The sequence below is a fragment of the Dipodomys ordii genome, unplaced genomic scaffold (genome assembly GCF_000151885.1).
Source record: "Dipodomys ordii isolate 6190 unplaced genomic scaffold, Dord_2.0 Scaffold7, whole genome shotgun sequence".
In the NCBI taxonomy this organism is placed as follows: domain Eukaryota; kingdom Metazoa; phylum Chordata; class Mammalia; order Rodentia; family Heteromyidae; genus Dipodomys; species Dipodomys ordii.
In genome coordinates this window covers 18,750,974-18,777,269 of record NW_012267223.1, presented here as the reverse complement: position 1 = coordinate 18,777,269, position 26,296 = coordinate 18,750,974, and the positions used below count along the sequence as shown (strand labels likewise).

Below are 26,296 nucleotides of genomic sequence, written 5' to 3'. Positions count from 1 at the left end.
CTTTGTTTTCATTTTAGACCCAATGATAGTTGGGCTTTAGGTCACGTGACAACTTCTTTGTAGCTCCGGAAGAGAACTGTGAAGTTTAGGTTGCATGGAAGAGCAGTAATAAATAGGCCAGATTTTCTTGTTTTGTTTTTTTTTTTGTTTGGTTTGGGGAAAGCATACAAACATTGTAGCCAAGTAAGAAACACCATAATAATAATAATAAAAAAGCCAATAAATGAGAAAAATGAGAGGCAAACAGAATGAATAATACAGAAAGCCCCCAAGACTTCCCTGTCCATCTTCCACTTGTCACTTAAAACTTAAAAGAAGCTGGTAGAATGGCTCAGGCTCCTGTGAGAAAAAAACTACTTAACCTGGAAAAATAGGTGGGGAGAAATGGAACAGATAGGAACCTGACCATCAGACAAAAAGGTCAGGGAAGGGTTTTTAATGCCCTCTTTCCCTTGGAGGAAAAAAAATGGCAATCAACAGTCTCATTCTGCTATCTAAATTGGACCACTAGGACAAGATAAAATTGATAACAGAAAGTTTATTCAAGAATTGTTTGACAGACAACCCTTTCAAGTAAGGGGGAAAAAGTAACTACAGAAGAACAAAGAAAGTTCCAAGAGGGAATTAACTCTAACTCTACAAATTCAGGACTATACAGTGACAATTAGGAGCTGAGTTCATGCCTTTTAGAACTAATTACAATAGCTCATAAGTACGAGTTTAACATAAATCTACAGCTCTTTTCTAGAGTACAAGAAAAACTAAAATAGCTGGTTTTACATGACAGGAAACACAATGTCCCTTATAACAAGTAAATACTAAAAAAGTACATTTTTCCTTTTTTTCCCTCATATAAATACATAATGTAGGGGGATAAATAATACCAAAAGGAAAGAAAATATCTTAACAGGCTATAACCAATAAATATATATGAAAATGTTCACTAGAACACACGCTTTTTGAGCAATGCTGGACCTCTGCAGGCCCAGACATCTCTCACAGTTGTTTTTATATCCATTAAAATGTAAACTCTAAGTGCAACAAAAGTGTCCTGTCAGGAGGTTGAGCAAGGCACAGAGACCCAGCTGCAGCCCCTGCCTGGGACAGACAGTTTGTTCAAATATACCCTGTTTTCACGTTAAGTCAAGAGAGCAATGCAAGAAAAGAAAAGTGGAGAACCTCTGTGGCCATTCGCTGTCCGCAAGGGGGCTGGGGGTGGGGATGGACCTGGAGCTGAGCTTAGGCTGCAGAACAGGCAAACCTTCAGTCCTGACAACTTGCCTGCCTTCGCCTAACTCTTCCTTTAAAAGAAAAAATATATATATGTATATTTATTTATTTATACTATAGGCAGCTCTGATTTTCAGGATCTCATCATCCCTGAGGCCTCAGAAAACGAATTGATGGGGCCGGGGTATAAAGATGAATGACCTAGAACAAACAAACTATGGAGTTCGAAATGGAGGGCATGTTCCCCAAAAACCTCAAATAGAAGGGAGAACATTTTGAGGCTTGGGGAAGTGGAGGGAGAATTTTGTGCCCTTGGGTTTAAATCTGTTTCCTTGTTTCTTAAGGAGAATGAGAGGGGCTAAAAAAAAAATCAAGATTTGGGGGAGTTATCAACAGAGATGGAAGGTAAGTCTGTTGGTTGGTGATGGCCTAACCATCTTGTCTGGGTTTTTTTGTTTTTGAAAATGTGCTTCTTTCTCTGCCTGGTTTTCCTATCTTCCTATCTCGGCTTTCTCTGCCCAACTCCCTCTGGAAGGAGCATGGAATTCCAGCTGGGTAGCACTAGAGACCTGGGATTGATGGGGGTCATCTCCAGTCTGCTGTGGATTCCTTTCCAAGTGGAAGATTTAAAAACAAGCCCTCGGGCCGGGGAGGAGGGAAGGGAGCTCCAGGTCGGTTCCCACGTGCAAGCCTGCAGACCACCTCCTGCAATTCCCCCGCCCCCCCCTCCAACCTCACACTTCCCTGGGACTCTCCAGGCTGGCCTCCCCTCGACCTTGACCTCCCTCCTCCCCCACCCTCCCACATCACAGGTGTGTTAATTTGGGCGCTTCTTGGATTCTACCCTGAGGAGGAGGCGCGTGGTGAGAGGAGAGGTCTGTGTAGGTGGGGTGGGGCTCACAGGGTCCATGATGCTGGTTGGGGGCCATGGGGGGCGCCCCGTTGTAGTCCAGGTTCCCAGAAGGGTGGTGGGACAGGTGGTTGAGGCCGTAGAGGGAGGGGCCGGCAGGGGGCGGCAGCGGATCCGCGTAGCCGCCCCCTCCCACGTACACGGGGCTGCCCTGCATGGCGGGCGTCCCGTAGGTGCCCCCGTTGGCTTGGAGGACGTGGGGCTCGTAATCTGACGCCGGAGTGGGGGGATACTTCTGCGGGGCGCCGCAGCCCTTGAGGGGGGGTTGGTAGTTGGAGGGCAGCGCGTAGGCATTCTGGTGGGCTTTGCCGAAGGCGGGCGGGGACGGGCTCTCGTAGCTGGGGGTCATGGAGTGTAAGGCGTTCAGGAAGCCGGCGGTGGACTGCATGGGCTGCGGGGGACTGCCGGCGGGAGAGGGACCCCCAGAGGAGGAAGCCAGGCCTTTGGCCTTCTGGTCTTTCTTGTACTTCATGCGCCGGTTCTGGAACCAGATCTTGATCTGGCGCTCGCTGAGGTTGAGCAGGTTGGCCATCTCCACGCGGCGCGGCCGGCACAGGTAGCGGTTGAAGTGGAACTCCTTCTCCAGCTCCACCAGCTGCGCGCTGGTGTACGCCGTGCGCGCGCGCTTGGACGCCGCCGATCCCGGGGGGCTCTTGTCCCCTCCTCCCCCGCCGCTGCCCGCGCCGCTGCCCCCACCGCTGCCGCCGCCTCCACCGCCGCCGCCGCCGCCGCCGCCGCCGCCGCCGCCGCCACAGCCCTCTGCTGGATCCGAGGGGGAGGGGTGGGAAGAGGAAGAAAATGAAATAAAAGATAATTACTGAACACGTCGAAATTGAATGCATCGTTTCTTAATAAATCCAGGCCTGGACTCGGAAGCCCCCGCCGCCCTCCCCTCCGTGTCCCCGCCTCCTCTTCAACCCCCCCCCCGCCCGTCGCATTAGCGGACACTCTATAATAGTGGCATTTATTAAGAGACCTGTTCTCCTCTCACTGCCCCAGCTTATGAAAATTTGATCATGTCATGCAGACAGAGCTGTGTGGCCATTTATTTAAGGCTGGATTTTTTTCTTTTTCTTTTTGGGTGCGCATGTGTCTCCCCCTCCCCCCCCCCATCCCCTTATTCCCAATCCCAGACATCCATCCCTTTACCCCTGTCCTATGGACAGGATGGGTGACTGTGGGGAAAACACTTGGGGAGTGGGAGGAAAACTGGACCGGCCCTCATGGGTAGCGGGGGGGGGGCGAGGCTGGTGGGCGTGTGGCACGAAGACTGCCTTTGCCTGGAGGCTGAGACCCCGGGCCGCCAGAACAATTGTGATTAATACCCACAGTAATCATACTTAATAATAATCAATGTGCGTCTTCCTGGTGATGCCTCTGGGCCTTGTGGCCTTGGGAAGGGGCTCCAAGGCTTAAGCGCCTCACCCCCTGGGTGGATGGACAGGGTATTGGCGGGGTCACGGGGGTCATCAGGTGGTAAGAGGTACAGGGGGAAAATGCGCAGCCGCCACCTAATATTGGTCTTAGCCCGCCTGCTGGGCGCCTAGGGGCTGGGTGCTAGAATAACAGTGACATTCCTGGAGTGGACAAAAGGGAGGAAGGCAGAGAGCTGGTACCTGTGCCGGGGGAGCTGTTTTTCAGCTTGGACGTTTGCCTCGACTCTTTCATCCAGGGGAATATCTGTTTGGTGAGGGTGGAGTTGGAGCCGGGACCGCATTTGGAGGGGCCGCTTTTGCTGGGACCGCCCCCGTTATTGCTGTTGCTAGTGGTACTGGTAGGTGCGGCGCTGGCCGGGGGTGAGCCTGGCGGAGCAGGCAGGGGCTCCGGGGCCAGGCCGGGCCTCATGCAGCTGCCATTGACCTCCTTGCTCTTGGCATGTGGGGTGGCGTTGCCCAGGGACTGCAGCGAGCATGCTGAACGCTGGTAGTCACCCTCCAGGTGCGTGGCGGCCTGAAAGGGGGGCTGAGGGGGACCGTCGTAGCCGAAGCCATTGCTGCCTGGGTACGAGTAGCCTCCGAAGAGGGCGGCGGCGGCGTTGTCGTAGTAGGTGGCTTTCTGCATCGCTGGCAGTGGGTGGCAACTTGCAAAGGCCTGCTACCCTCACAACCGGACATTGGCACCCCTGGGGGTCACGTGACACGCCGGACCCCCCCCCTTCTCCCTTTCCCCTTTCTGCCCCCCTCCTCCCGGGACTGTTCCAAGCGGCTGACCTGCAGGGCGAGAGAAGAGAGACACAAGGGGGAGAAGAGGACTTGGGCTCAAATCCATCTTAGGAACTGAAAAGGGAACTGACATCAATAGGTTTTTGTTTTTGTGGGGTTTTTTTCCTTCTTCTTCTCACCTCCCTAACATCTCCAGAGTTGATGCTAAAGCCATGTATCTGATTTGAAGTGGATTTTTCTTATTTCAATGCTTTAATTTTTAAAGAGAAATGCCACCCGTGTTCATATCTACTTTAAAAAGGGGACTGCCTAGTGTAGAATCCTGTGGCCACCAGGGCCTTCCCTGGCTTCTCTACCGCTGGTGCACTAGCCCCTGACCTCTCCCACTCCCTCTCTCCTCACCTCGCCCTAACTCTGGGATACGGTGGTTCAAGGGAGGAGGGCACTAGAAGACTCCAAAATAAAAGCATCACCAGCAGCTTTGCTGAGCAGCCTCTCTGCCTCCAGTCTGGCCTCACTTCTACATCCTTTCACCTAAACGAAATCTAGCCTGGAGGAAATCGGGAGATCTGGGACAAAAAAGAAAAAGAAAGAAAGAAAAAGAAGCAAGTTCATAAGAGAACCTTTTCCAGTAATGTTCCCTCTCCTCATCCCTTCACAGGATGCCAGCAACACCAGACTGTTTCTACAAACTTTCTGAAGATTTCTAACTCACAGCCAGTGGAACCCCGCTTCCCTTTGTAGGTCCGCTGCTCTGATGAGGTACCACTACCTTCACTAACCTTCTTTGCTTAGCCAGGCCTGGGACTTGGCAGCCAATGGCCCCTGTGGTGCTTCCAAATGGAACAGGGTTGTTTCAAATTCTTAGGAATGGCAAGAACCCGGTGCTGTGACCATTTGGCCCAGATCTCTCCCCGCACCCCTCTTTTTTTTTAATCACCAATTTTCCCAACCCTTTCCTTCACAGTCAGTTTTCTTTGATTTCTCCAAAAGAAATGTGTAACTGCTGGACTTTTTTCTCCAGAGATGAGAAAACAATTCAGGATGCAAAAAAAAAATCCACAAAGGAATTTGACCAATATCTTTCTTTGAGTGAGTTGGTAATAGAAAAGGTACCCCTTATTTACTGGGGTTCTCTCGAACAGAAATAAAATACAATCACTATTCCAATATAGCGTTTTAAAAGTGTTCCAGCAAAATAAAGGTTCAAGATGTAGGATTGTGTGTATTTGTTGTGAAACTTCTGGCCATATTTTTCCTTGTCTTTCCCAGCCTCTCACCTCTACTTTTCATAAAAACTCCAGGCTGTCTCCTGTGTGTTTGGAAAACTCAAATCTCAATCAGCCCAGCGGCTCAACTCCAAAGAAAACTTAAAAATAAATTAGGAAAATAAAAGGGGTTCAGGTGAAGGAAGTCCCTCCCACACATAAATCTTATTAACAACAGTGCAGAGATTTATACTCAAAAGGGAGCTGGGATGGCCCTAAGTTCCAATTGGTTTCTGGGAAGGATTTGTTTCTGGAAATACACATGGGTCTGCAGAGCAGCAGGTCTTTCTAGGGAGAACTGGAGTTCAATTGACCAGGCTGACCCAATCCTTTTATTATTATTACCATTAGCCTCTGATGATTTAACCAAAATTAGCTTCTGAGCGGCCCTGATGAAGGGGGAATTAATTAACAGGCGTCAGTTGAGTTTATTAATAGAGAAGAGAATGAAATAAAAATGTTGGAGGGGGTTAGCTGGCTGGGCCCTGGCTTTATTTAGTCTAAATGATAGTTATAGCAATAATGATGGCGATGATGATAATAATAATAAAAATAAAACAATAATTTGACTAGACGCCTGAGGCCAAAATTCTGTTGCTCTCTCCCTGCAATAAACCCCGAACCGTCTCAGGACACAGGCCAGGGGAGTGGGAAGCAAAGGAGCTAGAGCGGTGATCGGAAAGAATGGAGGCTCCGCCGGCAGAGAGACAGGGCTGAGAAGGATCCTGCACTCAGACAGCCCCCCTCCCCGGCCGCCTCCAGCCCCCTGTGGCCGCGGTGACCCCGGTGAGCAGCTACCAGCTACCTAGGGTGGCCCAAGGAGGCGAAGAGAAAGCCATCGTTGGACACTGAAATGGTTAGCCGTAGCAGATTCCCACACACCCGGCCGGCCGAGAGCTGAGCTCTACAGCGGCAAGTTTGGGCGCTGGAGGTAACCGAATTAAAAGGCGCCTTGGCAACTCTGCTCTGGGACTTTGCCCAGCCAGGCTCCGGGCTGGAGGGCGCCGGGGCCGGACTGGCCGGACAGTGGGAAGAGGCAAGGTGCCGGATGGGGGAGGGGGTGTCTGAGATCTAGGATCCAGGAGAAAAGGGGGTGTGGAGGGGGGGAAGCAGCTCTGCCCGGCCAAACGTCTATTTCCCTTGCCTCCATGTTGGAAAAATTCAGGCTCCATATGGCTCCTCCGAAGGGTGGGAGGGAGACGGTGGCTCCTGGCTTTCCCAAAGGGTCTCATTGGATAAAGGAGGTGAGCCCCCCCCACAGGAACCCCACCTTGCCCAGGCACACCCCTGGGAGAGGCAGGGAGGGTAACAATAGCTGAGAAGCCCAAGGAGAGAGGATAAGCCACCTTCCAGGAGTTAAAAAAAATTAATGGAAGGAAGGAAAATAAAAGAACACGAAAGAGAGAGAAAAGCGAAAGATTAGGTTCTTCTTAACCACCGAGGGGAGGGGGGGATTCAAGCCTGTTGGAAGGAAAGAGAAAAGGAGAGAAGCAGTGAGAGAGGGAGAGAGAGGGAGAGAGGGAGGGAGGGGAGGGAGAGAGAGAGAGAGAGAGAGTCAGTCGCTGCGTGGAAGGAAGCTTAAAGCTTGTGAACTCTTCTTGAACCGAGATTGGAGTCATATGGGCCATAAATCATTGAGACATACTCTCCGCCATTCACAAACTGATAGCCTATTTCAGTCCAGCTTACCTTAGCCACCGACGAGGGGAGAACAGGCAGACATAATATATATTCACATCGAGCCCCAGCGCGAGCGGCAGGCGAGAAATCTCCCCTCCTTGAAGGCAAAGGGGGAGGGAAAAAAAGAGCACTGTTTAAAGCTGCGTCGCCCCCCCCTCCCCAAAGCCACCCCGGCTGGGGAGCCCGAGGGGCAGACCGGCCCGTGGAGCCGCGCGGCGTCCGCTTCAATTCACTCGGCTTAGGAGCGGGGGTGCGCAGGAGGGAGGGGTTGGGGGAGCCGGGGGAAAAAATAGAAGACCGAAAGGTGCTGGGGCTGCTCGGCTCGCCGAGAATCCAGCTCCAGGCTCCGGCTCAGCCAAGCCGCCACAGTGTGGTTGCCCTATAAGACTGGTACGCCCTACTCTCCGTAACAATGGCCTCTGCTTTTGCACAGGGAAAAAAAAAAAAAACCACACAGACACACACACACACTCACTCACACACAAGCTCATACACACCCCCACCTCTCCCCCTTTAGCAAGCTTAGATGCCTGATAAGGAGGGAAGGTGATGGTCGTGATGAGGGTGGAGGGGGGGGATTGTTGATCATCCCCCCCACACCCCAAAAAAAACAAACAGAAAAAAAAAGAGTAAGAAGAAGGAAAGAAGGAATTTTTTTTTAAAGAACAGGTAAATTTTTTAAGTGAGATGGGTGGGGGGAGGAAGAAGACAGAAAATACTGGGGAAAAGCAAAAGCAGATGGAGTTCCCAGCTGCCCCCTTACCCCCCAAAAAACCCCACTATGATCCATTATGCTAATTTAAGAAATAGGCTCTGAAGGCCTAAAGAGTAGCCTGGGTAGGGAATAGGAGTGTTGGTGGTACCCTCCGTATGTATTAAAGAGTTGGAACACCAGGACTTTGTTGGTGTTGGTGTGTGTGTGTGTGTGTGTGTGTGTATGTGTATGTGTGTTTTAAGTAGTTTTACTCCTGCAGGACTGGTGAGTGGGTCTCCTGCACCCCAGTCTCTCTCTTGTTCTCTCTCCTTCTCTGTCTCTTGGTCCCCCCCCCTCTCTCTCTCCTTCCCCTCCCTCCTTCTGAATCTCAAAATCTCTGCTTCTTCTCTGGAGCAGAACCTCTCTATTCCTTCTCTCCCCCTCCCAAATCTCTCCATCTGTAATGAGGGTGGGGGCAAGGCCAGACCTTTTTTAACGCCCCTCCCCCCCTTTTTGAGAACAGACAACAAGCGGTGAGTGATGATTTAAAATCCAAGAACATCTTGCAGGGCAGTAGGGTTGAAGAGAGGATGACAAAAGGAGGACTCCGCAGTTTAGCTGGAGCTCCAGACCAGGCGGCAGTACAGAGGCTTGTAAGAACTTCACTGGGAAGTTTCTGTTAAGATTTGCACCTCTGGATGGGGCAGAAGAGGCTAAGGGGTGATAAGGACATTTGTACTTCTGAGAAGATGAGAAGAACTAGCACATTGGCTTCATTTTAAATGCACTGGCAGAAGAGATGGTTGGTTATTCTTATTATTCAGAACAAACTTGTTTGTTTCTCTCTGCTCAGCAAGATTTATGACTCTTGGCACAAATGAGGAAGGCTACAAAAGCTAAAGTTTTCTTAGGGTGTGTTTGAGCAGGGCGGGAAGAGGCAAGGAGAAGGCCTGTAGGAGGAAGACAGGAGCCAAGAATGTAGGTATCTGCAGATTTTGGGTGGGGGTGGGGAAGAGGCATTCCTGGTGGAGAGAAAAAAGACAAAAAGAGAGCAGTTTCCCCCCAAGCATAAAAGCTGGCAATGCTGCCTAACTGCTGACTCTGGGCTTAAGGAATAAAATAAAAGGCAGCCCATCTTCTCTAGTCTGCAAAGGCTACTTGGAAACTTGGTTCTCTTAACTTCATGTAGACAGAGCCAGCTACTACTTTGTGGTTTTCTGGTTAGAATACTTGACTTTTGCCTTCTCCTATGCGGATGTACCCGGACAGGCGATGGGACTGGGGAAACAAAGGTGAGATGATTTTTCAGCTATTGTCTTCCCTCCCGGAGAGCATGGCTCTGTCTGGCTATGTCAATATTTCCTTCTGTTCCTCACTTATGGATGAGATAAAGGCGTGACCCTGCTTCTGGCCTTCACTTTTTCCATTCTCCCCCACCCAAAATCATGCCAGGTAGGCCAGAGCAGCTAGTTTTCTGGGGTCTCCCTGCCCCTCCAGCAGTGGGGTAACACACAGAACCCTAGACCTGCTGCCCTGAGGTTCCTACCGCCTGCAGAGTTGGCTGCCGAAAAGAGTTGGTGGCTGGAGAACAGGGAGAGCAGGAATAAGGAGGGAAGGTGGGAGCCATTTTTTTTTTCTGTGTTGATTGGTAGTATCAAGAAAAGAAAATGCTCAAGCCAGAAGAAGTGTTGGCACTCAACGCCAGGACCCTCCTTAAAGAGACTCCAGCAATGCTTACGTTTGTGGCTCCCAGAAGATGTCCTGAGCTCTACAAACACTGGCTAAAGGCCTACAGGGTTAGACCCCAAGGAACTTTGAATGTGGGTAAGGAGCTCAGGCCGGGAAGGTTTTTGGAGACTTAAAGGAACCAGGACTTTTACATCTTTTTTTCTTTTGCTCCCCCCAAAAATCAAGAATCTACTTCAGATCCTCTAGCTCTTCAGTCTTACTACTGTTGGCTGGAGAAAGGTCACTGTGGAACTGAGAGGCAAACTTACTCTGGAATGACTTTGCCTGGAGGATTTTTTTTTTAAAGAAAAATCTTGGAAGGCACTTAGCCAACTGCTGGTGGGTGAAAGAGCAGCCAGGCTGCTGAGCTGCTGGAAGAACAGAGGGACCTGAAGTTTCCCTTGGGGTAGAAAGTGCTCCCAGAAAGCACAAGACTTTCTCCTGCACAACCTCCCGAGCCCCTCTGGTCCAGTACAAGATGGTGGGAGCCAAATTGAGTACCCGGGAGCAAGAAAATAAAACAAGCCAGGAGAAAGTTCAGCGGACATGCACCCGCAGATGCAGATGCGGTAGGAGATGAAGGAAGGGGCTTCCCTAATTCTAGAGAACAAAGCCCATCTGGAATGCTTGGGACTCGATCAGATCTATTTGATTTCTTTCTGGCTTTATCCTCCCTCTTCCTTTCCCCGGTTTCTGGGCTGCAGGTGAGTTGGGAGAATAGCACGAGGGTGGGCCAGTCAGACCTAAGGGCCTCATTTCCAATCAAGTGTTAGTCCGTGGGTTAAGATGTCTTTCAAACTTTTAAGAGACCAAAGGTGGAATATGGAGGTACTCTGGCAAGGAACTTGAGATGGAGAAGGGGGGCTCAGAGAAGACTAAAGGAGGACTCTGGGGTCTGGAAAAAAAGAAAGCATGATTAAGGATAGCCTAGAGATAGGTAAAAAGAAAAGAGTTCCCTCACAGATTCAGGGGAGGAAAGCTGGATAACTATGTGCATATGTTTCTATGTGTTTGTGTGTGCACACACTCCTGCGCGCACATGCGAACCCAAGTGCCTGTGTGACTGAGAAAGGAGAGAGGGAAGCAGAATGGAGAACAGAGATTGAAAAAGAAAAATCAAGAGGAAGACTAAGAGACAGACACTATGGTAAACCAATAAGGCCAAAAACAAATCAGTAGAGAAATTAGGAAAACTGTCCCCCATACACAATTTTCCTTTTCCTCTCAGCTCTTACACTTCCCTTCCCCACTTCGACTTGGTATCTAATACTGGAGGGCAACCTCTGGTGATGTTTCACCAGTTGCTCATGCTTTAAAATCCTAAGGGGATCATACCTATTTCCTTTCCCCCAAAAGTCCTTTAAAGAACATATGAAACCTCTTTCAATAAAGGAAACTGTGCCTGCTCCCTTAAAACCAATTTCTGATCTCCATCTTGAGGTAGACAGAGATCCTGTCCCAACTTAAACAGCAGAAGAAAAAAAATAATTCCCTGATCTCTTGGGCTCATTGGAGCTGGGAGTCTGAGACAAGGTGTTTCATGATTTACTTCTTGCTGGTCATATCTGGGTCCCCTGTCCCATACTCTTTTCCAGCCTTGCTGCCTAACTTTGTGGCTGCCATAGAGTGGTGTAAAGTTCACAAACTCACCCCAGTCTCGCTCTCATCTTAAATAAGAGTAAAGCTTCTAAGCCAGAGTTTATAGAAGAGTGATTGTCAATGAAGATATGCTTGCCATTTGTTTCCCCAATTCCCTCTTCTCTAAAATACTGGAGGGGAGAGAGAAGACAAAAGAGCATGGAGGAGAAGAACTGGGTGCTTCAGCTCTGCCTAGGCGGGTATAAACCCAGCTCAGCAATAGCTTACAAGGAAAGTAGACAAACACCACATCCACCAGGTTCTTAGAAGCTGTACTTCCAAGTATAGCCTGGAGAAAAATCCAGATTATAAAGAACCCACATTCCAGGCATGAGGCTGCTACTCTCTCCAAAGCTGAGGCTGCAAAAGGGAGGCTGGAAGAAAAAGAGCCAGCAAAGTCTACTCCGTGTCTAGGGGTGGTGCCTGAACAGGGTGAGGGGATGGCAGGACTGAAGTGACCCACTGGGAGCTGGCAGACTCAGGAAGTGTTCCTGTTCTGAATCAGGAATCACACCTGATGTAGCTCAGTCTTAACCTGGCAAACCTCATCCTATCCAGTGTGGAGACAAAAGGAGATAGAATCAAGAAGCTAGAGAGGGGAGAAGCCCAGAATCTTGGACAGCTGGAAGAAGGTGTTGGGGAAAGGAGGGAGAAGCAAACACAGGAGTGGGGACCCCAGTCTGCCACAAATGGCTGCTACAACACAGTCTCTCCTGACAGATTGGCTGTCTCTCTCCAGTGACCGCTTTTCAGCAAACAGCAACTCACTGGATTAATGACCAATCAGCAGAAAGCCTCCAAATATGAAACTCCAAAGTCAGAATGGGACAGGGCCAGAAGCTGGGCCTGCCAATCCTTTGGACAGACATTCCCCCCACCCTCTCTCTCTCTCAAAAATAGGTTTGGATAAGGCTTTGGGAAGTAAATTATCTGGCTAGAAATGGGGATTTCTGAAGATGAAATTGCCCATCTCTTTCTATCTCATGTTCTAGAATTCACGTCCCAAGCTATACTTCCCTGAAAGTCTGAAAGTCTCCTCACTCCTGCTGGCTTCCTACTATCCCTGATCCCATAAAAATAATTTCCCTACACAAAATTATGTGCCTAAAAAGCCACTGTGGTAAAGCTATACTTATCCCCAATAGGAGAAAGAGATGAAAAATAAAAGCAAGAATAGACTAGGGTCTTCCATCTTACAGGCCTTCTGTCCTGGCTGCCTTGGAAAGAGTAATGACATGTATAATGTTGTGGCACCATATCTGATCCCTTCCAATGACAGAAGCTCCAAAGGCTCACAAGTGGAGGGTGAGGCTAGAGTTGCACCTGTGTCACCAAGTCTAAACTCTGATCTCACAATTTGGGTCCCAGATTAGGGTAGGTTGCACCTCAGAAGCTGTATTCTGAACAACTCCAGCCTAAGCCTAGTACCTAGCAGAGGAAGGGCTCCCTAAAGCCCATTTCCAAAAGCCAATCCCAGTCCAGCCCAAATAGCTAGCTCCTCTCCACTACCTTCAGTCACCATTGCTCACAACCTGGGTTCCTCTACTGAGAAAAAGGATGTCTTTAGGATGAGGAATAGTTCAGATTCCACTGTGTTTCCTAGAGTCAGCTTGAGTAGCCATCCACCATCCTTTGCATAGACAAACTCTGAATGTTGCAAATAAAGCAATCTCTGTCCACAAAACTCCACGAAACACAAGGAAGTGGCTGGCTCCCAAGCAGTGTCCCAACTGAGGATCAATCCACCAACCTATCAAGAAGGGCCCAAGATCAAACTGGAGAGGACTCAGAGTATCCAGTTCCACTCTACCATTGATACAGATAGGGAAACCGAGGCCCAGAGTGGGGAAGAGATTTGCCTCAATTATACTTGAGATAGGTTTGGGAATTGAGAGGCTTGAGTTCTAAGCATTCTGGCTATACCTTGTGATCTAAGGCCTGAGGCAGGGTACTGTTTTTGGACTCAATGTCCCATTCTGTATAGCGTGGAGCAGTTGGGCTAAATGACCTTTAAGGTTCCCTTTTGGATTGGACATGAGTGCTTCTCTGTGTGTTGATAAGGGGCTGGGAAGGTGTCTCAGTGGTTGAGGGCTTGCCTTGCCTTGCATGCATAAGGCCTTGGGTTCCATTCCTCAGCACCACATAAGCGGAAAAAGCCAGAAATGGCGCTGTGGCTCAAGTGGTAGAGCGCTAGCCTTCAGCTGAAGAGCTGAGGGACAGCACCCAGGACCTGAGTTCGGGCCCCATGACTGGCCAAAAAAAAAAAAAATCAGTAATCAACTGAGTGAGTTCAAACAATAAAAGCATACCATTGTGATTGACTGCAGTGTTTTCTCTTGGGATTTAAACACTTATACCCCTCATATTGAGCACAAATCCCATTCATGGTCCGCCTGCTACAGAGGCACGTGCACTAGGTTTCATTGCTCCTCTTCTGTGTGAAGGATGGGTGATTTCTCTACCCTCATTATCAAATCAAAAGTGCTACTCTTGGATGCAGTAACCTGAGCAGTAAATAATTAATTTGTATAATTGGAGGAGGAAGGTTTCGACCTGGCAATTTTTAACCAGGCATCAATGTACTCATTGTACCAGCCTGGCTTTCTCACCCTACCCCCAATCTCTGCCCTCATACCTACCAGATTCCCCCAATTGCCTCCCCCCCACAATCAGAGACCAGCATTCTTAGTACAACCAACAGGATCCTCAGAGCCAGAATCAGCTTCCATCCCAACAAAGTTCCATTCTCTGCTGTGTTCCCTCACAGAAATCCATCTGCCAGCAGCTGCCCTACCAGCTTGCTTCCCCTATGCCCCCATACACACACATACACACACACACACACACACACACACACACACACACACACACAAAGCTGTGCTGGGCTCCAGATCCCAGTTCTCAGCACTTGGGAAACATGTAATCCACCTCCTCAGCTCAAGATGCCCCAACAATACAGCGAGTTTGCATTTCAAGAAACTCCCATTAATATCAATTTACTTCACTGAAACCTCAGGTTCTTCATCAAGTTGATGATTTATGATAAAATCAATTAAATTACGGCCACTTAGGGCCCAGTCGCTTCCTCTCAGATTTCATTGGTGCAGGGCCCAAGTGTCTGGTGGAAAAATGCAAGTTTAGCTGGAGGCGAGGAAAGATAATTCCGCGGCTGAGAAAATTTAATGCAAAACAATTTCCAGGCAAAGACGGTGGCGTCTGGACAGAAATGCAAGAGCCACTATCTGGCCTGCGGAAATAACTATCTAGGGGTCAAAATGTTTTTCTCCCCACTCCCCCACCCCCACCATCATCCTGCATGGCTCCCTTATTTTTGTCCCCTTTGTGCTCACTTACTTTGGGGGAAATTGGAACTGGAATAGTGTGGCCACAACCTTGGTAAACCCCAGCCTCAAACCATTGATCTTCCCCAGAACACCAGATCCTTTTCTCCTCGCCTTTTCTCCCCACCAAACCATGTTCACTAATTGCTCAGTCTTCCATGGCAAAGTTACTGATCCAAAGTGTAGATCAGCTTGTGAGGGCAGACAACACTGAATGTGAAAAGATCAGGCAAAGGAATAGGACTCAGGGGGCTCTCCTACAAGTAGTTTTGGGAGGAAATTCATGTCCAGACCTACTCCATCCAGGAGTACCAGGATCCAGTCTTTCTCCTGGCTCCTGATGTGATTAATCCATTCACAACATAACCCTAAAAGACACACTCTCTCATCCCCTCTTTCCCCTAAAACCCCCAACCAACACACACGTACATGCCCCAATGTGCAGGTGCACTCACTCCCACAGTACATAAACACGTGTTTGTGTTTGCACATTCTCCTTATATCTCACACAGAAACACCACGCCCTGCGCCCGCAAAAGAGCAATTTCTACCATCTCATCACATCTGGGAAAATAAATCTTAGTGCATCAGCCGGGCCTCGCCTCCCATTCGAAGGGAAAAGGGGTTTCTCCTTGCTCTGCTGTTTGGTTTTTGGTTTCCAGAGCAGGCAGATAGTAAACACAGCTTCTCTGAAGCCATAAATCACCATCCCCACCCCCTTCTCCTTTTCGGCTTAACACCCAGCCTCAGCGCAACCCCTTGTAATTTCAGCTTCAAATAACTCCTAGGTGCTAAAGGGTTGGACCGTGGTGGCAGCTGGACTGTGGAAGCCGGACCACTCACATTTCCCTCACCACCACCTACAGCCCCCAACTCCCCAGGACAAACTTCCTACATCCCTTCCTGAATGGTTGAACTCCTCCATCCCCTCCTGTACTCCCGGGTACAACTCCACAGACCTCTACACCCGCCAGCCCCCCCACCCCAGGGTTCCTCTCCCCTCTCTGGGTCCCATCAACACCTCTCCAAGTTGCTCTCATCTCTGTGTTCCTTTCGATCCTGAACTCACCTCAAATAGGCCTAGGGTTGCGATCTCACCCACCTTTCTCTGCACCCAAACCAGGCCGGACTGCCTGGCTCAGCACCCCACACTTACCTGTGCCTTAGGGTGCGTACAGTGGTGGGCGGCCCAGCGCGAGGGCCCCGCGGGAGCCGATGGCCAGGGCCTGGACCCTCGGCCCCGGCAGGGGCTGCTCCGCTGCGGCTAGGTGCATCCCGGTCCCTCCGGCCCCCGGAACCCCCGAGCCCAGCCGCCCCACTGAACTGGGGGGGAGGCCCGGATACGCTCGCCCCCCACCCCGCCCCCGCCCCGCCCCGTCCCGGCCCGGCTTTGTTCGGCCTGGGCGACCACTCGGGCCAGAAGGGAGAGCCCCGATCCTCCTCTGGGGTACGGCCGGCCAGCACCCCAGGCCTGAAAAGCCGGGTGATTGCTCCGCCGAGGCCCGCGTGGGGCTGCGGGACAAACCCGGTGGGTCTGGAACTTAGCGGGGCTCGGGCTTCCAGAGCCGGCCAAGTTGCCAGGCGCGAAGGGAAGCGACTGATGGGGGCACAGGGGGGCGCGGGGGCGCCATGGCGGAAGGCGGGTGCACACCGGCGGCTCTTCAATGTCACCAGCGAAATGGGTTCCATATGTCCCACCACCCGGCGGCGGCGGAGAAGGGAGGGAACGGGAGACAGTTCTGGGCCGGACAGGAGGGGGTGGGGTGCCCGTGGAGGAGCCGAGCAATCCTGGGGAGGCAACAGGAAGAAATTGGATTGGCTTTGCCATTTTCCCTGGGATTTTCTCAGGCTGGAAGGAACTTTTCTTTCCTGGAAGACGAGGGAGGGAGGAGATGAGTGAGGATAGCATCTGTTTGTGAGGTCTGGTGAGGGAAGAGAGGAATGTGGACTGGAGGAGAAAGTTCTCAGGCCCTGTAATCAACTCCTCTTTGGTTGCTAAAGAGGAAGAGACCAGATCCACAAAAGGGAAGAGAAACCAAGGAAGAATTCCACCATCCAGGTGTGAGACTGGGCCCGGGTCTCCTTTCTATGACTAAATTATTTGGGAAGGTCCCTTTATCAGGATACTCCTGATGGCGGAGGTAGAGAAGGGGTCCGAAGTTGTGGGGACATTTTCCCAGACATTTCAGTTCCTAATTCAACAATCCCACAGCTGAATCTGCATCTTCAGGGCCTACTCTATACAGCAGCTTCTGTAAAGAAGAAAGCTGCATGTTCTAGAAAAGCAGGACCCATAGCATCTGGAGGAACTTCCCAATATGTCCCCCAATTGTTAGACCCTTCCTCTGTATTTGTCCCTATTTCTCCTCTTAGATACCCAGCACTGCAAGAAACTGAAAACAAACCAACTTCTATTTCTCTGTCTCTCTGTTTCCTCTTTGTCTTCTTACTCTGCCTCTCTCTGCCTCCTAAATGAATTTGAATTGAGCCTTGAGAAGGACTTAAGAGTGTCTCCAGAAATCACCCAGGGCCCTCTGATTAGACTGCCATTCTCCTTCGCCTCACCTTGGAGAACCTATCCTCAGCGCTGACATGGGAAAACCCTCTGGGGCAAAGTGAGATCCTTTTCACTTCCTGCAATTCTGTATATGTGTGTGCATGTGTATGCGTGCGTGTGCGTGCACTGGTGTGTGCATTTGTGTGTGTGTGTGTACTCCCATCCAAGTTGTGTGTGGGTCCTTCTTCTAGGATAACCTCCTTCCCCTGCTCTTTGTCTTCTCTACTCTCCCTACCACTTTCTCCTTGGGCTCAGCTTTGACTTTCCACTCCAGAAAGAGTCCCTCTCCCTTATTCTCTATCCTCATCTTTCTATCGAACTCCTCTGGTCATAAAAACATGAGCAGCCTGGCATCTCAAAATCAAAGGAATACACACTGTAATTGTTCAGAGAAAAAGAACAGGAGCAGATACTGGGAGGAAGACAGAGTCAGCAGTTTTCCTAGAGCCCCATCCACCAAATGCATTCTACCCCCATCCCCTGAACAACACAAAAGCAGATCAGAGGGATAGGGATGCAGATATAATAAGAGGCAGGCTCAATGAACCATATATATATATATATATACACATATATATGTGTGTGTGTATATATATATATATATATATATCACAACAAAGTCTTATCTAACTGAATGATTTGGGGGGAGGGGAGACTAGGCCTAGGTGCCTGAAAGAAAGGCAATAGGCTTCACCCAGGGGGATTTATCCGGGGACCAGTGGCTGAAAAAGACTGGAAGCAAAGGATGATCTCTCTGCTTTGTCTCCTGGAGAAGTCTGTGTACAAGTTGGGGAAAGGGAGGGGGAGGAGTATCAATGCCACCTCCTTTCCCCAGGGCCAGAAGAGACAAAGGCCTAAAGAGAGGCTGAGAGAAGGAAGGGGCAAAGCTGTGTGTATAGAGGGGGTGTCAGACCCCCATGACACAGGGAAAGGTGGAAGCAATGTGGAAAAGAGGAGGAGAAAAGTTGGAAACACAGTGCCAGGCTAGCTGTGGCCTACCCAAGGAGCCAATCCTTCACACACACACCAACTTTTGTTCCCTATCCTCCAAAGCACATTGAATTTAGAAAGCTAACACAAACAATTCCACCTTTGCCTCATCCAGGGAGATGATCCTTCCCTAAATCTCAGAGGCCCCAAGACTTTGGTTTAAATTTTGGAGGATCAATTTGGGAGTGAATATGTCTTCTTCACCTTTGAATGCTGAACATGCATGTGTGCACCGGCACCCACACTCACACAAGCACACACAAGAGCACACATATGCCTCTTCCCAGATGGAGAAGCAGAAATGCTTAAATGCTTACCTCCTACACTTCAGTGTGGAGGGAAATAGGAAATGGGAATAAAAGATCTGGAGTACCTACTCCCTGGTGTCTTGAATACCATCCCTAACCTTTCCTTCCCCCACAATCTCTAGTCCTTTTAAGGCTGACTGCCCTGCCCCCCCCCAAAGTTCAGTCTAGTTTCTTTTATCTAGGTAGGGTAGGAAATGCTCCAATCTATGCAAGCCTAGGTTCTCTTTGCCTTCTCTTTTCTCCAAACTTTTTTTTTTCCCAACCAGACTCCCAATTGGGAGGTTTCACCCTCTCCCTACCCACAAATTTCCACTTAACAAGAACAGGACTCCAGTGCCCACTAGGAACAGAGTGTGGAGCACGCCTTTGCTGCCATTTCATGAGGCTGATACTATGAATAATTAACACCTGGGCACAACATCACTCTTAATTTCCCTGCTCCAAGGTTTACACTAGTAGGCTAAGTTAAATAGCATAGATAATAGTGGCTATAAAGTGAGTTGGCGTGACTCCAGCCAAGAAATGAGCAGCTTGGACTGCCTTGGCAAGCGCCCTGGCCCTGTGCCCCTCATCCATCACAACTTTGAAGCACAGTACAGGACAGCCCCAGAATCCACCTTTCCAGCTTTGCTCTTGACCAGCAGCCTCTTCCCTAATGGAAAAGCACCTCCATATGAAACTCTAGGAAAAAGTAACCAGCTTTCCCAGTTGTTTCCTCTTAGCATGAAGGTTTAGGGAGAGGAATGCCACCCCCTACTTCACCCCCATATCTCACACACACACACACACACACACACACACACACACACACACACACACACACGGCCTGTAACACTCTCCAACTTTCCAGGAGCCGCTGATTCCTAGAATATTTCTTTTCTAGAAAAACTTAAAGAGAATTCCTCCCTTCCCTTTAGCCCTACACATGTGTGTGCTCACACACACACACATACACACACACAGACTCTCACAGCGTCACAGCGGAGGAAACTTTCTTTGTTTCAGAAGGTCGAAGGAAGGCTCCTGGGGTGTGAATTCATTTCCTTGTTTTGTTAGTGGGGAGGGTGGGGAGCTAAGGCTTTCAGCTTCTCTCCCTGCCCTTCACCCTTTGCTGGCCTCCATTGTCTCCCCCAATTTGAGTAGCTCCTTCAGCACCTTCAATACCCACCATACATATCAAACCTATAAAGGAAGCCTTAAACCTATAACTGAAATCCTTCTTTCCCTTTCCAGTGGCAGTAGTTTTCTATCGGGTCCATATTGATTGTAAAAATCTTTGCCTTCAAAAAGCTAGGATTTTTTTCCTCCACCTCCACTTCACTTGCCCTCAGGTCTGCCTTAGAATTGGGCTTCTGCACTCAGGGTTGGAAGTAGAGAAGCCAAGCTCCTGCAGGGAAATGCTGAAAAATGAAAGCTGGGTTTTTTGTTGTTGTTGTTGTTATTGTTGTTGTTGTTGTTTTGCCGCAGGATTGTTGGCTCTATCAGACTTAGAAATATAATTTTTATATTAGGTCGTGGTCTTTGACTGGGTTTATATGCCAATGAGGCATTTCTGGTTTACCAAATTTATACAAATCTTGCCTTAATTGATAATCACAGATGCTGTAATTTAAGACCTCCAGCTATAGAGCTTTCATATTAACTGCTGATCTATTACTGTAAATTGTCTGAAATAACCAACTCCTGGGAGCAGAGCAGAGAGGGAGGAAGTGCCTCAGAGAGCAACTCTCCCAGCAGCAGAACCGGCCCAGCTTCCACATCATTTTCTATGAGAAATGATTTATTGAAGACATGGCCATAAACAACACAACTCGCTCACAAACACACGCGGACGCACACGTGCACACACACACACACACACACACACACACACACAATGGCTGGCATGCCGGCCCAAGAAGCTGACACTTATATTGCTATAAATCAAGAAAAAGGTTGGAGCAGAAAGAGAGAGAGAGAGAGAGAGAGAGAGAGAGGGAGAGAGGAGAGAAGAGAGAAAGGGAGAGAGAAAGAGAGAGAGAGGAGGAGGAGGAATATTCTTAAATCTCTATGCAATGCCTCAATGGGTATAAACACACAGAGCACTGTGTGAAGAGAAATGGCAGGAAATGAAGATGGCTATTTGTCACATTTTACGACAATAACATTAATAACAAACAATAAATTTACATGGACATATAAGACGCGGTAGGTAGTGAGAAATCCCTTCTACTTACAATACCCCAGCCCGCTGGTGTGGCTCCGGCTGCGGGGCTGTTTTATTGCTGCCTCTCTTTCTCTCTTTCTCTCTCTCTCTCTCTCTCTCACCCTCTCACCCTCTCTTTTTTTTTCTCAGGGTACAGGCTTGTTTTTCAAAGGACAGTTGAATTGCACGTCAGAAACAGGGAGACCGAGGCTGCGATTTTCCTGACGAATACATATCTATTCTGCAACCTCGGCATTAATTATTTAATGAATCACGTGACCAAGAGGGGGAAGGGGGTCTTTCAATTTCAGGCTCAAAGGACCACTATGACCTTCCCCTTCAGGAGGAGAAATTTTCCTGCAAAATAGGTTCCCCCCAACCCACCAATGGAATAGTAGTGAGGTCTTCTCTTTCCCACTCCCACATCTATACCTGCTACAGCTACACCTCCCTACCCCCCCCACACACCAGACATACACTTACCCACAGCCCACCTCTCCTCTCTCCCTTCTCTTCCTGCTTCTGCTTAGTTCTTGGAGGTGCAGAAATAGTCTGCAGGGGCGTCGGGGTGGGGGGTGGGGTGGGGCGCAGAGCCCTTCTCCAAGCCCCTGGTTTGTTCAGCTTCCAATTCTCCTGTCCCTATCCTTTAGGATTAAGAGTCCCTTCCAAACTCATTCTTCTCCCTCTACTCCAGGAATATCTATTTTAGTGGAAGCCCCCCACACACACACACCAGTTCCAAAATAATCAACAAGATTCCTAAAGGGAGCATCTTGTAAAGAAACCTTCTGTAAGCCCTTGTTATATATGTAGCTAGATTTGGGATTTCTGGTTTTAATTCTCTTTTCGATCTTTTACCACAAAAGATCGAAAAGAAGAAGCAGGAAAGGGACAGAGTGAAGAGATGTCTCTGGAGCCCCCAGATTTGAGAATAACCACAAGGGAGGCTTTTTCCCCCCCAATCTCCCTTGTTGTGTGGCTTTACCATAGGGAACCAAATGCTACTGACAGTTTGAAAACAGCCTCTAGAGACAAAGACCTAGGACTAAGATTTCTTCACAAAAGAAGTAGATACCTCTCTCTGCCCCCTCTCTGTCTCCTTGTTGCACACTATTTCAGTCCCTCACAACACACCAGTGAAGACAGCCAGAGTGGCAACCAGGAAGAAAGGAAAGTGAAGGAAAGCTTTGGAGCCGGCCTGACAAGCCTGGGTCTCTATTTCCCAGGTGTTAGAACCCTGGGTGTCTAATCAACAGACAATGGAAACTGATCAATGCTGGGGAAAAGATGAGGGATGCTTGTTAAAGCACTGAACCTCAAGGATGGGAGAGATCCATCCCCAAGACAGACAGACAGAGAGAGACAGAGACAGAGAGAGAAAGACTTCACAGACTCTTTCACCTCAAATATAAACAAAAGCAAAAATCCTCCCAACTTAACAGTTTACAACCAGAATCTGAGTCCCGTGGATAGAGCATGGGGTGGGGTGTGGGTACAAAGGGAAGCAGAAAAGACATTCCTAAGAAGCCGGAGTTGTACATTCCCAGCCTTATCTAACTTGAGCAGTTCTGGGGTAGCCTGGAGACTACAGTCTCCAGTGCACAGGAGTCATGGGGAAGAACAAACTTCTTCCAGTGTACGGGAAGGGAGCTCCGAGCTGAAAATGACTCAAACAAGGAGAAGGCTGGGGATTTCTCTGCACTGATAGCAAACCCCCAAGAAATAGACAGAAGTTCCAGCCGCTGCCTGTGGAGAGGCCTCAGCTGAAGATGCTGGAATCCTGCCCCAGTCCCACAGAATAGGGCTGCCGGCTTTGGTAGTTTGGATACAAAATGCAGACTAGTATTGAATTCATCCTGATCCTAACCAAGCTACCAGCTCTAGCTGGGGCAACTCCTTGGCAGGGCCTTTAAAAACCGTACCCCAAAAGGACAGAGAGAGAGAGAGAGAGAGAGAGAATATTTATATATACACACAGAGAGAGTGCACATAAGAAGATAACACTCTTTAAAAATTGAGAAGTTGTCCTCTGAGAAATTGTTTCTAAGGACAAGAAAAAGAGGAGCAAAATGACACAAAGACACGGGTAGGTTCTGTTAAATTCGTACACATCTTTTCAGACCCTGGGAATGTCCATGTTCAAATAAACAAGCGCCTGAGTGAGAGCTGAGCGCTTTCTTGCAGCCGATAAAGCGAACATTTAGACTGTGAGAAAGGCGAGATTGATTTACGAATCTGAACGCGCCGGTTTTATGGCCGATCACAAATCCGTCAGCGCTCAACTCACGCTGGGAAACTTCCCAACCTACCCCTCCCCAGCCAGTCACTGCTTCCAAGGAGATCCACCACCCTGCTTGAGGACTGCCTCCTGGGCTCTGGACACCTCTGCCCAGGTGGTAGGTTTGCAGGGTGCAAGTAGAAGTACTCGGTGCAGGGAACTGGGAGAAAGATAGATTTTTTTTTTAATGGAAGGCCTCCCTCTCACTGGAATTGTAAAAAGTGACTTCAGGCAACAATCTAAAGTGGTTTGTAAGTAAGAGAAAGGTCTGATCCCAGCATTGACCTAAGGGGATCCCTCAGTGAACCCCCAACGTTCTCCTTTTATTCTCTCTCTACCTCTCTCTTTGAATCTCACTATATAGCCCAGACCCTGGCTATTTTGGCCTAGGATGACAAGAGCATGTCTGTCCCCAGTCCAGCTGGGATTATCTGAGCAAATTATTTTAAGGTTAGTGCTGGGGATAGAACCCAGGGCCTTAAAAATAGTAGGCAGGCACTCTACCACTAAGCTATGTGCCCACCTTGAACCCTCACATTGCAAAGAGCAGTTTATAAAGCCCTAAATAACTAGGTCTCTGCCACTTGGACTTGCAGTTGGTTATCTGCCATTGTTGGTAATGAGTGAACATCTTCTCCAAGCTCCAAATTATTTCCAGTCTAGGACTGGCCCAGCTTGCCTTTCTCTTACACATTTCCTTCCTGAGGACTCGAATCCCTCCATTTATGCTACCCAAAACAAAGAAGGTGTCAATCACACTAGTTATTTCTTGCCTGAGATGGAGCCCCCCAAGTTACAGGAAATAATTTTCAAAATACGAATCATCAACCCATACATGATCCATTTCTCCTTGTCTTACTTCAAAGGGAACATTTCTTTTTCAGTCAGAACATCTCTTTCTCTCTCTCTTTCGCTTTCTCTCTTTTAGTGGTTGCTGCTAATGTGGATTTTTAAGATACAGCAAATAGAATACAACTTTAGAAAGGTTCTGTGTTCCAGGTTTCTCTGTGATCAGAGCATCTCTTAGCATATTAAAAGTTTCTGCAAACTTTGACTGTTCTGGAAGAACTGGATTTAGGGAGTGGTTAGATTGTGCAGGCAGGGACTCTGAGTAGCTGGGATAAGACTGGAGTTTTAATAAGGGAAGAGGATAAAGGTGATTACTGAAGTAGCTTTCTAAACAAAGAAACTTCAGAAAAGAAGTTAAAAGGCTGTTACAAATTTGGATTAGAGGATACAAAGAAATGTTTTTCTCCCTTTACAGGTAGAGGTCTTAGTCTCTTAGTCTCATAGCTCTCTAGAATCTGTTGGACTGAGCCTGTCCGGCCTTTCCTGTGGTATCCCTTTGTCTCCATTCCCCCCAGTTCCCTCCAACTGAACTGGAAAGATGACCGGACATGGGAGGGAGGCCTAGTGAAGACAGACCAGCATCTTATATCTTATTCCCCAACTCACCTGTGTGTGAATAAACCACACACAAACCACACACACACACACACACACACACACACACGCCCCTGTGGCCTAATATTTTTATTCATTTTTCCCCCAATGGAAAGTAATAGAAAGAAAAAAAAAGCCCAGAAATTCTATGAAAGCAAAGAAGGGTTAGGGTACTAGAGAGGGATAAGGTAAAAGAGAACATGGGACAGACAGCCCAAGGACCCCTCCCTGCAGAGGTGTGACTTTCCCTCCTGGGCAGGAGGCAAGAGCCAGCACAATGTCCAGTCTAAGAGAGGTCAAGGGGCTTCCGAGGTCATTTTGTGGTTCTAATACTGAGCTAATCGCCTAGAAAACGTGGCCTCTCCATGAACTCTCTCTCCTGCCAGCCTCCCGCCTCCAAACTCTAAGTGAGGCCTCAGGGAAAAAAGAGCCAGCACATTCAGGTCGGAGGCCTAGCCACAGCCTCCCTCAGCCTGAGAAGCAGGGCCCCAGCAGAGAGAACAGACTCCCTAAGCTCAGAGAGCCAAAGGAAACCAAAATGAACACTGAGCCTCCAGGAAAAAAGGCCAGGGGTCAGAGCAGAAGAGGAATATTTCTGTGTCAATGCATCTTGCCTGTAAACCAAGCAGTTCTCGCTGCAGAGAAAAGCACCGCGGAGAGCCCAAATTTGTCTAGAATCCCAGGCTACACACAAGAAGAAAACCAAACAGATCACATCCCTTTGTGCCAGCTCCAAGACTGCAACACGCACTCCATCCAAGAACCGATTTATTTTTCCAGGAAATGGCAGTGACAACCCCTCAGAGGTAAAACAGGAATAAAGACACAAGCCCTCAATGTAGATCATCAAAGTCCCAGGAATACAAGGCAAGCACACACCTCGCTAGCTACACACAGGCACGCGCTGCTCACACACACGAAGTCTCGCCCCAAATCAGCCTGTGTTTTCAAAATCAGATCAGTGCTTTCTGAGCCATTTCACAAACAGCTTTTTTTTTTTTTGGCTAGGGCTTTTCATCGGGTGCTGACACCTCAGTTAGAAGCAGTTCAAACACTCTCCAGGTGTCAGGCGCTCTCTCTCTCTCTCTCTCTCTCTCTCTTTCTCTCTCTCATTCTAACATCAGTCATCATAAGAGGCAGCAGCAATTTTGCTCCAGTGTCCACTATAAAAGTCCCACAAAGATAGCTGAAAAAGAAAAGGAGGAGGCGAGACTGTTTCTTCTTTCACTTGTGAAAAGAGCTAATAAAATGATTTTTAAAGAAAGCAATGCCAGGCTAGGGTAGGCCTCCGTTACCTTTGCATCTCTGGCCTCCTCTTGCCCGAGCTCTGCAGGTCCCATTCATGATCAGCTTCTTCCAAACTGAGAGAAAAAAGTTTTCAACTTTATGGCTCCAAATTTTCCCCCTCGCAGATCCGGGAGAGACGGCTAACACTTTTTTCCCCCAACAGCCGGTCTGCGGAGATTTGCTGTTGAATAATAACAAAGGAGAGAGGATACGTATTTAAAGAAAAGAAGTGATTAATGGTTTTCTGTATAATTCTCACATTTTTCTTAGCTCTTGTCTACACAGAATGGCTGTGAACTTTAAGCTCCATAGAAATCTTTTTTTTTTTTTAATTCTATTCATACCTTCCAAGGAACAGCTTTGATTTGGTTCTTTAGAGACATTCCTGGGGGGGGGAGTATGCTTTTTAAGAGCTATTTCCCCCCTCAGCTCCAAGCTTTTGCATATAAAACATCACGGCTCATCCTCCTCCAGGTCTGGGAGAACATTTATTATTATTTATTATTGTTATTATTAATCTCCCAGTTGCATTTAAAGTGGCAATGCAACCACCCTTTCCTGAACTGGGAATCAGGGGCCGTTTGGTTCCTGGTCCTA

At 48.7% G+C, this 26,296-nt stretch overlaps 1 protein-coding gene across 1 annotated transcript; it reads right to left on the bottom strand.

The window, feature by feature from the left end:
• Positions 1–1,852: 1,852 nt before the first annotated feature.
• Hoxb3 (homeobox B3) lies at positions 1,853–25,874 on the bottom strand. Its single transcript, XM_013038007.1, has 4 exons — positions 25,708–25,874; positions 7,260–7,347; positions 3,757–4,350; positions 1,853–2,902 (listed from the first exon to the last, which is right to left on the bottom strand). Exons 3-4 carry the CDS (start codon positions 4,199–4,201, stop codon positions 2,037–2,039), a joined length of 1,311 nt encoding a protein of 436 aa, XP_012893461.1. The 5' UTR covers positions 4,202–4,350; positions 7,260–7,347; positions 25,708–25,874; the 3' UTR covers positions 1,853–2,036.
• Positions 25,875–26,296: the final 422 nt, after the last annotated feature.